The following is a 14332-nucleotide window of genomic DNA, read 5'->3' as shown; positions in this document are numbered from 1 at the left end:
TTTCTACCCTCATGCCTAGCATCTACATCATATTGCCAAGGCCTACCAACTAACAAATGACAAGCATCCATTTCTACCATGTCACACAATACTCTATCCTTATATTCACCAATTGAAAAATCTACCCAAACTTGTTCACTAATCAACACTTGTTGTCCTTTATTCAACCAAGATACCTTATAGGGACAGGGATGAGCTATTCTTTGCAAGTTAAGCTTAGTAACCATTTCAATAGAAGTTATGTTATCTATGGTCCAGAATCTACAATGACCTTACAAACTGTACCTTGTACCTTGCAGGTGACTCTGAAAAGAGACTTCCTCTGAGGTGGTTCTTTGTTGATGGGTTCCTTCAAGAGAGTCCTTTTTATCATCAAGAGTTCTCCTTGCTCTGGGTCTACAGACTTTGAAGTTAATGTATGGTAGGAGGTCATGCTTTGATTGTCTTCCACTTGTATCAAATGTGCTCTCCTTTCACCCCATTGACCACCATTTCCTTTCTTCTCTAGACACCTAAAGGATTGATGCCCCACCTGGTTACAAGAGAAACACCTACCAGTGAAAACAGCAGGTCATCTTCCACCAAATCTTCCTCTTCCATTTGCTCTTCTCCCTCTAAAACTACCTTTGTTTCCCGATTCCCCCTCATGTTCCTGACTGCTTGTTTCTCCTTGGGTCTTAGGGTATGATCCTCTACCATTGAATTTTCCTTTACCTCTAAAATTTATACCCCTTCCTCCATTATGGTGTTCACCTCACCTTTTTTTCTTCTCCTCAATCCTAAGTGCCATTTGATAACACTTATGCACTGATTCGGGATTAAACAAACCAAGTTCATCTTGAATGTTAAACTTAAGGCCATTCATGTACCTTGCTAGCTTTTGTGTCTCACTCTACAGTATCTTTGCTTTGAGTGTCATTCTGTGGAACTCTTTGGTGTAGGAACTAACATCCAGATCATTTTGCCTCAAATTTTGTAGCTTCTTATGTAGGATTATCTCATAATCCTTGGGGACAAACTGCTTCTTAACTTCTGACACCATCCTCTTCCATGAAGTGATGGGGTTCTTACCTTCCACCATTCTTTCCCTTTGTAAGACATTCCACCAACTAAGGGTCAGGCCTTTCAATTTTGACTTAGCCACCTTTACTCTTTGGTTATCCTTCACCTCCTAATTTTTAAAATAGTTTTCTAAGGCCTCAATCTAGTCCATGCACTCCTTTGGATTCATCTTCTCTTGAAACATAGGTAATTCTGCCTTAGTGTCTCTTCCACCTACTTTCTTAAGGGCTTTAATGAATTGCCTTTGATCTGCCGATATAGCTAGTTCCTCTCCTTGTTCTTCTTCTTCTTCCAAGTCTGAGCCAACTTCCTTCCCAGCCTGATCCTTCTTCAACTTTGCTAGTTTTGCTTCCATCCTTTTGTTCTTGGCTACTTGCTCTCTCACTATCCTAGCCAATTCCACATTGGTGACTCTAGAGGGTATCTCTTCTTCACCTTGTCCCTCTGTTTTATCTCCCATGGTTCAAACTCTTCCCAAGTTCTTCTATGGCTCTCATATCACCTGGTACAGAGGTCAACAGTAGTAGGGTGATAAACCTACCCACTCACCTATGGTCTTCCTTTCCGGTTATGTTTCACACCTCAACCATGAAAACAACTTCTCACCACTAACTGGATTGACACACTCCTACCACTTCCTAAGACCTATCAAGATCTTCCACAATGCTTATTTGAAACACAAGACAAGTATTGGTTTTTCCAGACTAGACAAGCCTACCGATATAGGTCTACCGGTATAGGTTTCACAGTCATACCGGTACCGGTTTCACAGTCTTACCGGTACAAGTTTCACAGTCTTACCGGTAAAGGTCTACTGGTTAGTAGCCCTATTTCACTGTCTTTTGGGACTTCTCTCCAAATAACACCAAACTATACCCTTACAAAATTAGGTTTCAGAAACCCTTTTGAGACCACATATCAGTTTTGAAAAGGTTGCATTTCCACCCTATTCCTGCACGCTTCAACACCTACTTATTTACAAGCCTAATTGATCAGGTTAGACTAGTCTCACAAAAGAGGTGTAGAGAATGGGATCACAGGAAGGTTCCAACTTCTCAGAAAATTTCTCCTGCGTTCAAATGCCCAGTTTCAACCCTTCAACTCATCATCTCATCATTTTTATTCTCTACTCAAAGAAATTCATCTAATCTAATCTAAACCCTCAACCGATTTAGACTATTTCTTGGTGGCACTGTACCAACCAACTCCTCTGACCTTGCCCCTCTAGAATCTCAAAATACATGTCCCTAACTGGCATTCTACCCATGACCATTGGATCCCAATGAGTATACTGCGAGTTAGGGTCTTATTTGCATTGTAACCCTTGAAAATGGAGGGTTTCAAACCTACAAAAAATAGACACTAATATCTTCCACTAAACTTTACTTCAAGGGGTCAGACCAAATGCATTGGAAGGGTGTTTCAGGTTTCTTACTAACCGAATCAAAAATTCATCAGTAGTTCTCACACTCTGTACGGATTGTACGAAAAAATATCACTTTATGGCAAAATCAGATTTGTCTTATTTACTTTCTCCACCAAGCTTTACAAAACTTTCAACAACATCCTTCCTACGATTGTCCATAAATATATAAACCTCTTCCAACGTCCATAACCAACTTTTGAGTAGTTAGGACTGTTGGAGAAGTAGTTGTCTTTCTCCCGGCAACTTTGAAAAGTTGTCATTAGACCGGTAATTGCAACATGTTGCGATTTAGAACAACACCGGTTATTAACTATCTAGACCTTATGAAAACGCATCCAAGGTCATTATTTACTCCAATACCTAAGACAACATCCTAGACATACTATCTTTGACAAAATCCAAATTCCAAGCCTTCATGGCCTAATAGACCTCTAGGTTTATATGCTCACCTAAGAGATTATTGACTATACAAAATAGGCATTCAGTTACATCAAGGTTGATCATTGATCCAACCCACAATTACAACACAAATGAACCTGTAGACAACACCATGTGCTTGAAAATCATCTGTGAAATAAAATGCGCTCTGCACCGGATTTGTTATTATATTTATGTTAGTTGCTTTTAAACAATTGAAAATTTTGCACACCGTATAATATGTCAACAACAAGTCCAATGGGGAAAATAAAATAGAAAACAAAATAGGGTTCACTATGTATGCTACTATATTTATTAAACTTGAAAGAATGTGAATCAATGTTGAATCCATCGCTAAGGTCTCTAACTTATTGTTTGGCAATGGTGCTAATTTGATGTAGCAATGTGTATTCAAAGCCTTTTACATAGCATGGGTTTCAATCAATTCTATGAAGAACCCACCCTAACATACTATTTCAACCATATCAAAACTTTGAACTAAAATGAGATCTAATGTGCTTTAAAAAAACCTAAAAAAGTCGTAACTCAATATTTATAGCACAAAATGTTGTTATTTTAGAACATCAATGCATGATAAAATAATTATATAAAATCTTTTTGAAAAACATATTGAAACCTTATAATTTTTAGATAATGAAACTTTGGTAAGATCAAAATTAAAAAATATATAAATTAAAAGATATTATTTTATATTGAAAGTAGATGTATGAAATTTAAAAGAAATTATTATTATATAGAAAAAAATATATATATTCATATAAAAAAATATAAGTTGATATTCTAAATGGTATCCATTAAAATATTTCAACTTCAGAGGAGACCAAAAATCCATTAGCTCTTTCTTTTCACCATTTTAAAACAAAACATCTATTTAATACTTTTAAAAATTAAACTATTTTTTTAATTAACCCTTTCTATCTCCTCATAGACCATTTCACGATCTTCTACGGTAATTTGACTTTTCAATTGGTCAAAATGACTGGCCTTTTAGTAATGCGGCATCCATGATAGACTATTGCTATCAGTCTTGTAGGATAAGTTGTATTACGGAATTGGAATTACGTTACAGAAATGGATAGAACAAACGGTTTGCAAGTTGTGAAAATTAGATATATGAATATTTTTGGACTTAAGGTTTTCGAGGCGTAAAAGTACTGCAGAGGAGGCCTAAATTTAACGTGAGCAAGTAATGCTGACTATACACAGTCCGTAAGATAGCTAAGTTACTATGTTGAGTATACTATCTATATCTATATCTACTACTAGGTAATCCTTCTGTAGAAAGTTAAATATCATAAAGAAAAATACATTTATACAACTTGATAATGTATCAGACTGCATTAAATCTATTATGTAGAAAAAGCTTTCTATCCTTAACTCTGCATATTTATTATATCAAATCTTTTTCATTTTCTCTTACAGCATAGTTGGAAAATACTTTAGATTTCTAATCATGGCTTATATTGATATTATGCCTCAGTCTTAACATCCAATTTCATTTACATCTGAAGGGGAAAGAGCAAATTTTAAATTAATTACCATTATTCAAGAAGTCTTTTATGTGAGATTCAAGGCAACTCTGCAATTTTGTTCCCTGCAGGTTTGATTGTAAGAGGGTTTAGCAAACAACTCTTTATCAGATTAGTTTCAGTTGGCAATTAAAGAGGAAAATAGCAGAGATGCAACACATACCTTGCTATTGGCATCTGATTGAATCTTCATCTGTTTGATATTCGCCTTCACTTGTACCGTATCCATAATCATATAGATCACCATCAAGCTCTATTTCGGCTCTCGTTTTATGTGGAATATCATCTTCAATATCATCAACTTCCTCTTTGGATGTTTTTGAGGTGTAACTCTCCGCCAATAAATTCAAGTCTTCAAGGAATATATCTAAATTTGCATTCCCAATCCTATTATAAAACAGCTGCATTGCACATTCTTTAACATGAATGTTCCTCCCTTTTGCCCTCACACTAATACTATGAGCAGCCTCCATCCTTCTAACAAGCAAATGTGTTTCTCCATACATACAAATATATAATTGATCTCCCTCAACATTCTGCCTGTTGCTGAAAATTGTAACCCAGATAGCTTGATCATCTGCTATGATGGCCAGCTCCATGGAATTTTGAGAAGGAGATCCGAAGGTTCAGTACTCATGCATAAAATTTACAACGAGAAAGAGGAAAATACCTCCACATTTGATGTTATTCTCTACAGAATAATTTAGTATATCTGTGAAGTTTTCATCATTGAGACAATAATCCCTTGTTTTGAGTTCTAAACAGCATGGAACTCCATTTGCATGAATGCAGACTTTTTCTAGCTGGGGCATATCCTGCCAACCATACGGCATACAACAATGTCATAATCACTTTTAAGAGTGCTCAAGAGATTAAGAAATTTAAACAGAAAATACAGAATTCCACATACCTTGATATACTGGTTAAGCCCTAATACAGAAACACCAGATTCTCCAAAGTAGAAGGTTTCTAATGATTTCAATCCTTCAACTCCAGACAGACTTTTAATATTTACACATCTTGATATGTTAAGCACTACCAAGCACTGACATGAGCTAAGCTCTGGCAGTTCTATTAAGTTTTCACAGTTGCATAGAATCAAACCTCTTAACCTTTTCAAATATGACATACTGGGTAATCTTTTCAATTGTGTACAATCGCCAACGTCCAACTCTACAATTCCTTGGGGAAGAATAGGAAGTTCTTCTAGAGATTGGCAATTATTCAAGTTCAGCCTGATTAAATTAGTGAGTTTACAAATGCTTGGCGGTAATTGGCAGAAAAAATTACTCTGTAAGTTGAGGATTCCCAGTGGCAATATATCTCCGATCCCTTCATGGAGACCATCTAAAAGATTGCAGCCACTTGCATCAAGCCACACCAGTGATGGAAGTTTAGAAAAGCTTAAAGGAAGTTGCATTAAATTAGGATTATGCCTCATTTCCAAAATTCTGATGTTTACAAGATTTTCAAAAGTACTGGGAAGCTTGAGTAATCTGGGGCAGTCATTCGTGTACAGTTCCTCCAGGTGAACAAGTTCTCCAAATTCCTCTGGTAAACAATCTATGCTACTACATTTGTTCATTTCAAGATACTGCAAACTCCTGAGTTGTCCAATTGATGTAGGTAGGTTTCTTAAACTTTCACAGCCACTTAGAATCAACTTTTTCAAGCACGAGAGTTTTCCCAATGAAGGTACCTCAAGAATAAGCTCCAAAAACTGTATATCAAGTTCTTTTAGGTTATTGAGTTCTCCAATTGAACTCGGCAGAACTGTAATGGACAAGCAGCCAGCTAGAATTAGCTTTTCCAAATTAACGAACTTGCCAAAATCAGGCAGATTCTCAATATTTCTTGAAAATCCCATATCCAGTTCTTTTAGAGCCGTTAATTCTTCCATGGCCAATGGCAACTTCTTAAGTGAAGAGCAGTGGCTTAGTGAAAGTTTTTCAAGTGATAAGAGTTTACAGATACCACGTGGAAGCTCTACTAAGTTTTTGCACCGGGAAAGATTTAAGAACTTTAGTCCTTCTAGGATACCAATAGAATCTGGTATACTCCTCAATTCAGGACAATTTTCCAGATCCAGAACCATAAGTGCTGGGAAGATTGAGAAATCTGGGAGCATCTCTAGAAGTAGATATTGAGCAGACCTCAGCCGAAGCACACGGAGATATTTGAATTCCTGTCAGAAGTACACCAGGTCAGAATATTATGAAGTGTTAAAATAGCATCATCTATGCCTACCAATAATGCGGTCTATTTATTATTATTGAAGAGAGAATCTACCTTGTAAAGTGATCTCTCACTCCGAAATTCCCGTGACTCACTAGGAGAACCCCTTATCTCAAAACTCAAATCCAGTACGGTTAGATGTTTTACAGACCATGCAGATGGCAAACATCTCAATGGACATGAATTTCAACGCAGCCATCTCAAACCAGGACATAAATTTAGGAAGTCCCCATCAACATTTTCTCCATCAATCCAAAGCAATTGCAGATTTGTCATGGGTGCAAAGGATTCTGCTTTAAATGCTATATTGCTCCTCTCCGCTCTGGATATAGAGATACCTTGAACGCTCATAGTCCCCTGTTTAGATCAAATATCAATTGTCGTTACTAAGAGTACAGACTCAAAATGCTTTCAAAGTACAACCGTTTGACATGTCCATCTTCCTTAACACTAAATTAATTGTAAAAAGTTTGCGGTACTCAAGGGTACATCGATTCTTACCAGGCCTTTAGTTATTACTTGTACTGCGTCCTCTGGTGTCCATAATCTACTACGTTCTCCAAGGTCTGGAGACTTATCTGCAATCATTGCCCTTCCCATGTCTTGTAGAAGATCATGCATTATAAACTGACTTTTGTCATTTATCATGACAAGAGAATTCTGAATTATATTTTCTAAGTCTCTCTTTGGAGTATGGCCAATGGCTTCCCAGAACCTCGATGCTGTTTCCAGGTTCTCTTTCCCCACGAAAAAACAGGCAATGTCCAGAAATATTTCAATTTCATGATAGGTAAGAACTTGTGTACATACACAGAGACGCCTGTGGATGTCCTGATCAATAGTGTTCTCTAAATGCCTGATAGACTCATCCCAACATCTGATTTCTCTCCTGCCATATAAGGATGCCCCAGCTACTTCAAGCAAAAACGGAATTCCGTGGCAAGCTTTTACAATCTTCTGAGATCTGTCCTCATAGCCATCATCAGGATATGTTCTGAGAAATGCATGCCAGCTAAATAGCTCAACACTCTGCTCAAATTCTAGTATGTCCATCTCATAAATTCTGTCTGCATGTAGAAAAGCAAGCAACTTTGTGTCTCGGGATATTAGGAGGAGTCTACTCCCAGGCGCAAGCCAATCCACACTAAGGGCTTCTGATTGCATTGAATGATCAATGTCATCCAATATAACAAGTGCCCTAATGGATCCCAGATGAGCTTTCATCAGGGCCTTGCCATGCTCAAAACTTTTCACAAGAATGTCTTTTCTTGAAAGATCTCTCAAAATCTGTTCCTGCAATTCGCATAACTTCTTTGCCTTAACAGAAGCGACAAAGCTACGAGCTTGAAACCTAGGGCCAATGCTATTGAAAATAGCTTTGGCAAGGGTGGTCTTCCCAATTCCACCCATACCACAGATAGCTACTACCTTTTTTAGCTCGTCTGATTCCATCTCAAGTTTGCCTGTCAGATCCTCTGTACGTTCCTCCAGCCCAATAGCATGTAATGGCAGATGCAATGGCAGATTATTCAGCATTTCAAGGATATCAAATACAACACGCTTCATGAAACTCCATTCGGTCCTAAAACGGTATAGTGTTGGACTGTTAATAATGAAAATCATTCAGAAAAAGAAAGGGATGATTGCATAAAGCCTACGGGTTGTTTTACTCACCTGTAATCCAACGATGACCATCCAGAGAGAAAAGATGCTTGTGGTGGAGCATTTAAAGAGGAGAAAATTCCATCAGTAGAATCCTTCGCATTTGCTAGCTTATTCAAAAATTTATCATATAGGTATTTGATATCTTCATTTGCATCATAAAATAAAGGCCTGATTATACTATTTGGTCTGCAAGTGCAGAGCCATTGTTCTAGATGCCACAAATAGTTCTTTTTGGAGAATATGGGAATGTGAATATTTGTCCCTTCTGAAACCTGTTTTGAGCTAAAAGATTTTTTATCAGTCATTTCCCAGTGGAACAAATCAATGACAATGACTTTAACCCCTCCTGCATTAAGAGACTTGACCAATTTGTCAACCAATGTTTTTATCCAATCCCAGTCATAACATATAAGAAAAATACTGTTCTTCTTCCTCTGTACAGATGCTTTCTTTGACTGAGGTTTATATTCCATAAATGTTCGACCTTCTTGTAATTCCACCACCTTGTCACATTTATTGCAAACAACAGGGTGTAGATTTTCAAGTTTCCCATGGCTGGAAGTTGATATGTCAAGCAAAGTCGTTTGCAGGTTGAGGACCTTTAAAGTCGATAAATCTTGACCTGTTGACGAATACAGATAAAATTTTGCAGATTGATAACCTTCAACTTGGACAAATCTCTGATCGGAGGAAGGTGGAAAGTACTTTGCAGGTTTTGATCTGACGCCTTAAACAAATCTCCAATATGTTGTGGAAGAAACAAAATGTTTTTAAGGTTAAGAACCTCTTGTGAAGAATCCGTGGACCAGCTAAAGTTAGAACCTATCATCTCTAGCAATTCTATCACTGAGTTACCAGCCCTCACTATGTTTGTTATTGAATTAACCTCCGAGCTACTGGTCTTGTTTTTGTTTGAAATCTCATCTATCACTGAACTACTAGCATTTTTCTCATTTGAAATCTGCTCTACCACTGGGCTGCTGTACCTTCTCTCATTTAAATTCTGCTCTAGATCTAAAATAGTGATCCCAAATAGATCTATGATCTGATCTCTCAGAGAGTTATTGGTGCTCTTTGTGTTTGGGATCCGATCGATCACTGAAGCACTGGCCCTCTGATTGACCACTGAGCTATCAGCCCCGTTTGCATTTGAGATCTGATTTATCACTGAGCTACTGAGCCTGAAAGTACTTTCCAGACCAAAGTACTGCAGAGACACCAAATTTTTTATGTGTTGAGGGAGGGCATTTAGTGGATGATGAGACGAATTACTGGCTTCAAAGCGCAGCTCAGATTCAGAAAGATGATTATCTAGTAGGTTTGAGCCAGTAATATCCAGTTGCGCCAGCCACTGAAGTCTGCTAAGTTCCAACTGTTCACGGTTCAAATTGAAATTTGCAAACCAAAAAGATGAAAAACGAAACAGTTCAAGTCGCCACTGAAAATCTCTCTGAACATCATACATTCTTTGAATCTCAGTCATTCTATGATGTGACAAAAGGGGATGTATCTCCACATTGCATGGTGAACATTTCAGAAGTTTCCTGGGGAAATTTGTCTCGAGAAAAGACAGGGAATGTTTGTGCAGGGCAGATATTTTGGGCAGTTCTTCCAGAGCATCCATGGCTGGATGAACAGTGATCTGCTTATTATTCTGATATGCTTTGCTTGGCAAGCCTTCCGAAATAGGGGCACTTATATGTGAAATAAGCAACCTGCAAATGTCATCTATATGCTTTCTAACTTGTTGAAGCTCGTGTCCGTCCATTGAAGTTTTGAACACCCTATACATGAGCCAATCAAATGAGAAGAAATTATGATCTCGTGTAAAGAAATAATGGTGAGCAAACAAAGACAAACAGGTTGTCGTTGACTTAAAAATTGGACACTAAAACAATGATTGCTTTAAGAGCTAATCCTCATATCAGAGAACCAAGAAGACAACTCTAAATAAATATTGACACCTTAAAAGTAACGGTTTAAAGGTAAAACTGTTTGGCACCTTCCAAAATCTTTATTTTGTTTTTGCAAACCAGATAAGATGGCTCCAATCACTATTAAATGTATAGACTTGTTCAATTTAGTATGCAATTCCATCTTTAGATCAGGAGGGTTCTGAAGTTGAAGGATTGCTTTGGACAAATCAGTCATAGACATAAGAAGTCTTAAACATTCCTCTCTGTTCTTGTTGATGGCGTGAACATCTTCTAAAGCTGCACCTAACACTAGAAATCCCACCGCAGTCCAATGAATGTTTTCAATTGCAATTATAACATTCAACACTCCTATGCTTGTGCAATACTTGTCTCCAGAATATAATCTTATCTGCAAAATCAATAACAACAATGTGAAAGATAAAATCAAGAATAAACATTTCCCTTCGGTGTAGCAACTCTCATACAAAGCCTTTTACAGAGTGGTTCTCAAATAGAAGATAGTTTATTGAAACATAAAATGAGTATCTAACCAAAATAAGTTATATATTAAATTTAAAAATAGTAATTCATTATTTAAATTATAAATATATGAATGAATTTAAAATGAAATCAAAATGATTTGTATTATAAACATTTTTTTTTACATTGAACAATGCTTGAGATTTGAACTTATAGAAGGCTAGTTGCAGCTAACTCATTTCATTGACCTACTATATAACATTACAAACTCATTTTTTAAGTTATTCTAAGAAATACATTGACCTGCTATGCATTTGTGAAAATACTCTGTAAGTTTATTTCGCACTGACATTTCAGGTCACATTGAATTGAGATAACTGTGTAAATAGGACCGATCCTGATGATGGGCAGAAATACGTAAGAAACCTTTAAAATCATGTCTGCTATCTGAAAAAAAAGTATTACCTTCTAATAGTCTTTTCCTATTTAAACGTGCTTTCATATGATTAAAGATGTGGATATCTCGACATTCACCATTTTTCTACAATTTTCAGTCCAAGTTATTGACAATAACCAGCAAAACGAAAATTGTTGAAAAAAGTAGGGAAACATTTATAAGACAGTTTGTGTACCTGGTTGGCAATTAGTTTCACATGTTTTGACACCGGATCTACGAAATTGGAAGCCTCTGATGCAGTGGGGAGGTCAGGCAACTTCTGGTGGATAATATTTTTTGTTCGCGTCAAACAAATACATATATGGCGTTGTTAAGTTGCAAAAGAAATTAGATGAAATAGGAAAGGAAATGGTTTGTACCAGCTGAGTGTCGTAATTAGCAAGAAGAGCGTCAATTTGGGCAACTAATTGGCCAAGATCGAAGTCTGGCTTGTCTGCTTTTGTGTTTAAAATTTGATCAATGAGTTGGGAAGGCATATTGCCAACCATATCCTCACCAACCAATGTGGTAAAACTTAGATCATCGAGTTGAGATGCAGCGGAGCTAACGATGTTCAAATCACCAACCATATCCTCACCTCGAGTAATAGCAGAGGCGGAGGGAAAGGGATCGAAGATGGTATCATCGAAGAGAGGGCAGCTCATCAGATGACATACCGATCTCTGTAAAATGTCGTTGAAGAAGGGTCCTACCCCTTTCCCGACCTGTTCGACCTCCGAGACCGAGTCGCTCGCTCCTCGAGCCATGGACAACTGCTTCGAGGTGATGATCGGTGCAGTTGAGGACCTTGTCCTCCAAAGCAGCCTGCTGTGCTTTAAACATTGGATGATTTCCAATGTAAGAATCGACTGAGCTCTCATGATTGTGCTTTCCTTCGTATGTAGTGATTATTATTTCTTTATCTTGTGCGTCCCGTTCTATGCTTTTTCTAACATTACAATTGCTATGAGAGCATATGTAATAATTGCTGCACACCATGAATGGATACAATAAGGAAATGGCAGCCATTTGAAAACATAGAACCCTAAGATAACAATTGGAGAGTGTGCAAAGCACCTGGGATTGGAGTTGTCCTTTCTGAATTTCTTTCCATACTTTCGCCACTTGTAACCGTCCTCCAAAATGTTTGATTTAGATCTGGTCTTAAAGCCATACCTTAGAGATTGTTCAGCTTTCCTCTTGAGGGTCTTCTGGGTGCTTCTGTTTCATAGATATAGCTTCACAAGAATGAAAGACAAATAAAGGCCGAAAAGTAAAAAATTGTTTCGAAAGCTTGTAAAGAAAGGAGGTAATATAGGAAGCAGTGATTGCTTACGGCTGCGAGAGCTGAGACGTGGTTACACAAGACTTGTCCGATTCAAGCAGCGAAGGCTCTGGGGAAGATTTTGAAGAGGGGGCTCTCCAAAATTCAAGTTGAGGAGTCGACGAGAGTGGCACATTGAATAGCCGAGGCCCAGCAAAACTCGATCTATTCTGGAAAACCGTAGGTAAAAGGTTGGACGAGTAGCGGCTTCCGGGCATCTAAGTTCTTGTCAAAATGTCCTAGACCTTCTGGTTTCAAGTGAGATTCCGGCGAAGGGAGGGAACCTTCTCGTCGATCGCCCATTTTCTCGCGCACTGCGGAATCCTCCAAACAAAAATTGATATATCTTTCAAGAATACATATGAGAAATGATATCTAGGAATTTTTTGGAATAATCGTAAAGAAAGAGAACCGAGAGTATACTTCTGAATCGTAATCGGCATTAACTGGGTCAATGGTGTTGTCTAATATCATGTACTTATATTTTGTGAAGATTTAGGACCACATATTGAATGGCCGTTCATCATGGTAGATATTTTTTTTCTTTCTAAGATTCATTTATTAGTTCCTCCTAAAGCCAGTAATATTTATACATCCATATTCAATTTTTCCATTTGCTTAATCAATTATGTTACAAAATGCAAAATTTGAATAATATTTTTACTGAGTAAATTTTTTTTTTTATTATAAATAATTATTAAAATATCATTTTTATTGATTCATTTTGCAAACAAAATTCAATTTTTTTCTTAAAATTACATATTTCAATTCATTTAATGCATTGCATCGAATGTCAAATGGTATTAAATTCTTGAAGGAAATGTTCACTCCTATATATGCCATAGAGTTATGAATTTTTGTATATTATATTAAAAGAGAATTCAATCTCAAGATCCCCAATCTTACAAAAAGATATTGTCCAACCTTATTTTTCCATTAAACAAACTTCCACATAATAATAGATAGGGAATATAGTAATAAGTTGTTTATTTCATTCTTATTGGGCATCCATCGAATACTACTACTTGCAAGGTTAGACGACAAATGACGGACAAAGAAAACCCTCCTCATCTACGATGGCTAGAGGATCTCAAATGTGTTGCATCTTCATATCTCTATAGTTAAAATCAGAAAAATCTTTGGAGATCTTCTTTCTTATTTATTTATTCTAGGAGTATGTTGAAATCAAGGATGTTCAACAATGATAGAAACCACACTTCTGGATTTTGATGTTTTTCATCTCACTCTTACTAGAAAAAGGTAAGAATCCATTATCACATTACACCCAAACCGTGAATCAAATATAAATGTGAATGATTAGATTAGAGTAACAATAAACTAGATCTTTGTGAGCTCATTATCGCTAGTATTAATTATTGTAGACGTCTAAAAATGGTCAACGCTTGCGGAGTCATACTTTAACATTGGCGCATTGCCTTATTTTAGGGTTCTTGCGTCGCATTAACATTTCTTCTATGTTGCACACTTGGTCTTTATCATTTGTGAGCATCGAGTCCTTCTTCTACATTCCTCATTTTTCTTGCTTTCGAATTAGGTCTTGTTGGTAACAATCTTCAGTCATGATTTTGGTCGATCTTATCCTGTCGCATCAATGTGCGTGCTCATTTATCATCATTTTGGACATCGTCAATCCTAATCGATAATAGAATTAGGGTTTTGTCCTATTGTCAATCTTTCAATCATCTTTAGCTTGTTTGTAATCATTTGTGATTATCAACTTGTCAATATCATCATTTTTGTGATCGATTCGTCATCAATCCTCGTCCTTGTCAATCTTGTCATATTGCGATCAATTCGTCA

At 36.9% G+C, this 14332-nt stretch overlaps 3 protein-coding genes across 5 annotated transcripts; all 3 read right to left on the bottom strand.

Moving 5' to 3' along the window:
• Window positions 1-4280: 4280 nt before the first annotated feature.
• On the bottom strand, window positions 4281-6875 carry LOC131855969 (disease resistance protein TAO1-like). Its single transcript, XM_059219570.1, has 4 exons — window positions 6745-6875; window positions 5366-6640; window positions 4619-5270; window positions 4281-4520 (listed from the first exon to the last, which is right to left on the bottom strand). Exons 2-3 carry the CDS (start codon window positions 6581-6583, stop codon window positions 5082-5084), a joined length of 1407 nt encoding a protein of 468 aa, XP_059075553.1. The 5' UTR covers window positions 6584-6640; window positions 6745-6875; the 3' UTR covers window positions 4281-4520; window positions 4619-5081.
• On the bottom strand, window positions 6868-8988 carry LOC131875403 (disease resistance protein L6-like). The gene is made up of 4 exons (XM_059219569.1): window positions 8365-8988; window positions 8119-8272; window positions 7192-7983; window positions 6868-7047 (listed from the first exon to the last, which is right to left on the bottom strand). Exons 1-4 carry the CDS (start codon window positions 8826-8828, stop codon window positions 6877-6879), a joined length of 1581 nt encoding a protein of 526 aa, XP_059075552.1. The 5' UTR covers window positions 8829-8988; the 3' UTR covers window positions 6868-6876.
• LOC131077884 (uncharacterized) lies at window positions 8957-12945 on the bottom strand. Of its 3 annotated transcripts, none has more exons than XM_059219568.1 (6): window positions 12524-12945; window positions 12265-12425; window positions 11568-12175; window positions 11384-11467; window positions 10358-10680; window positions 8957-10139 (listed from the first exon to the last, which is right to left on the bottom strand). In XM_059219568.1, the coding sequence occupies exons 3-6, from the start codon at window positions 12066-12068 to the stop codon at window positions 8957-8959; spliced, it is 2091 nt and encodes a 696-aa protein (XP_059075551.1). In that variant the 5' UTR covers window positions 12069-12175; window positions 12265-12425; window positions 12524-12945. The 3 variants fall into 3 exon arrangements, with proteins under 3 accessions (XP_059075551.1, XP_057871457.2, XP_057871458.2); XM_058015474.2 differs by having other exon boundaries at window positions 12265-12408; XM_058015475.2 differs by having other exon boundaries at window positions 11384-11464; window positions 12265-12408.
• Window positions 12946-14332: the final 1387 nt, after the last annotated feature.

Source organism: Cryptomeria japonica, chromosome 4 (genome assembly GCF_030272615.1).
Source record: "Cryptomeria japonica chromosome 4, Sugi_1.0, whole genome shotgun sequence".
NCBI lineage: Eukaryota > Viridiplantae > Streptophyta > Pinopsida > Cupressales > Cupressaceae > Cryptomeria > Cryptomeria japonica.
Note: the sequence above shows the minus strand (reverse complement) of the source record. Positions and strands in the feature narration are given on the sequence as shown.

Excerpts from the sequence above, each read along its gene's own strand:
- LOC131855969 (XM_059219570.1), bottom strand. The coding sequence starts at position 6,583 with ATGCTCCCAGATTTCTCAATCTTCCCAGCACTTATGGTTCTGGATCTG. Across the intron at positions 5,271-5,365 it reads GGCTTAACCAGTATATCAAG|GATATGCCCCAGCTAGAAAA; the intron begins GTATGTGGAATT and ends TATGGTTGGCAG.
- LOC131875403 (XM_059219569.1), bottom strand. The coding sequence starts at position 8,828 with ATGGAATATAAACCTCAGTCAAAGAAAGCATCTGTACAGAGGAAGAAG. Across the intron at positions 7,984-8,118 it reads AATCAGACGAGCTAAAAAAG|GAACAGATTTTGAGAGATCT; the intron begins GTAGTAGCTATC and ends TGCGAATTGCAG. Across the intron at positions 7,048-7,191 it reads AAGTAATAACTAAAGGCCTG|GGGACTATGAGCGTTCAAGG; the intron begins GTAAGAATCGAT and ends TGATCTAAACAG.
- LOC131077884 (XM_059219568.1), bottom strand. The coding sequence starts at position 12,068 with ATGAGAGCTCAGTCGATTCTTACATTGGAAATCATCCAATGTTTAAAG. Across the intron at positions 11,468-11,567 it reads CTAATTACGACACTCAGCTG|AAGTTGCCTGACCTCCCCAC; the intron begins GTACAAACCATT and ends ATTATCCACCAG. Across the intron at positions 10,140-10,357 it reads CAAAATAAAGATTTTGGAAG|GGTGTTCAAAACTTCAATGG; the intron begins GTGCCAAACAGT and ends GCTCATGTATAG.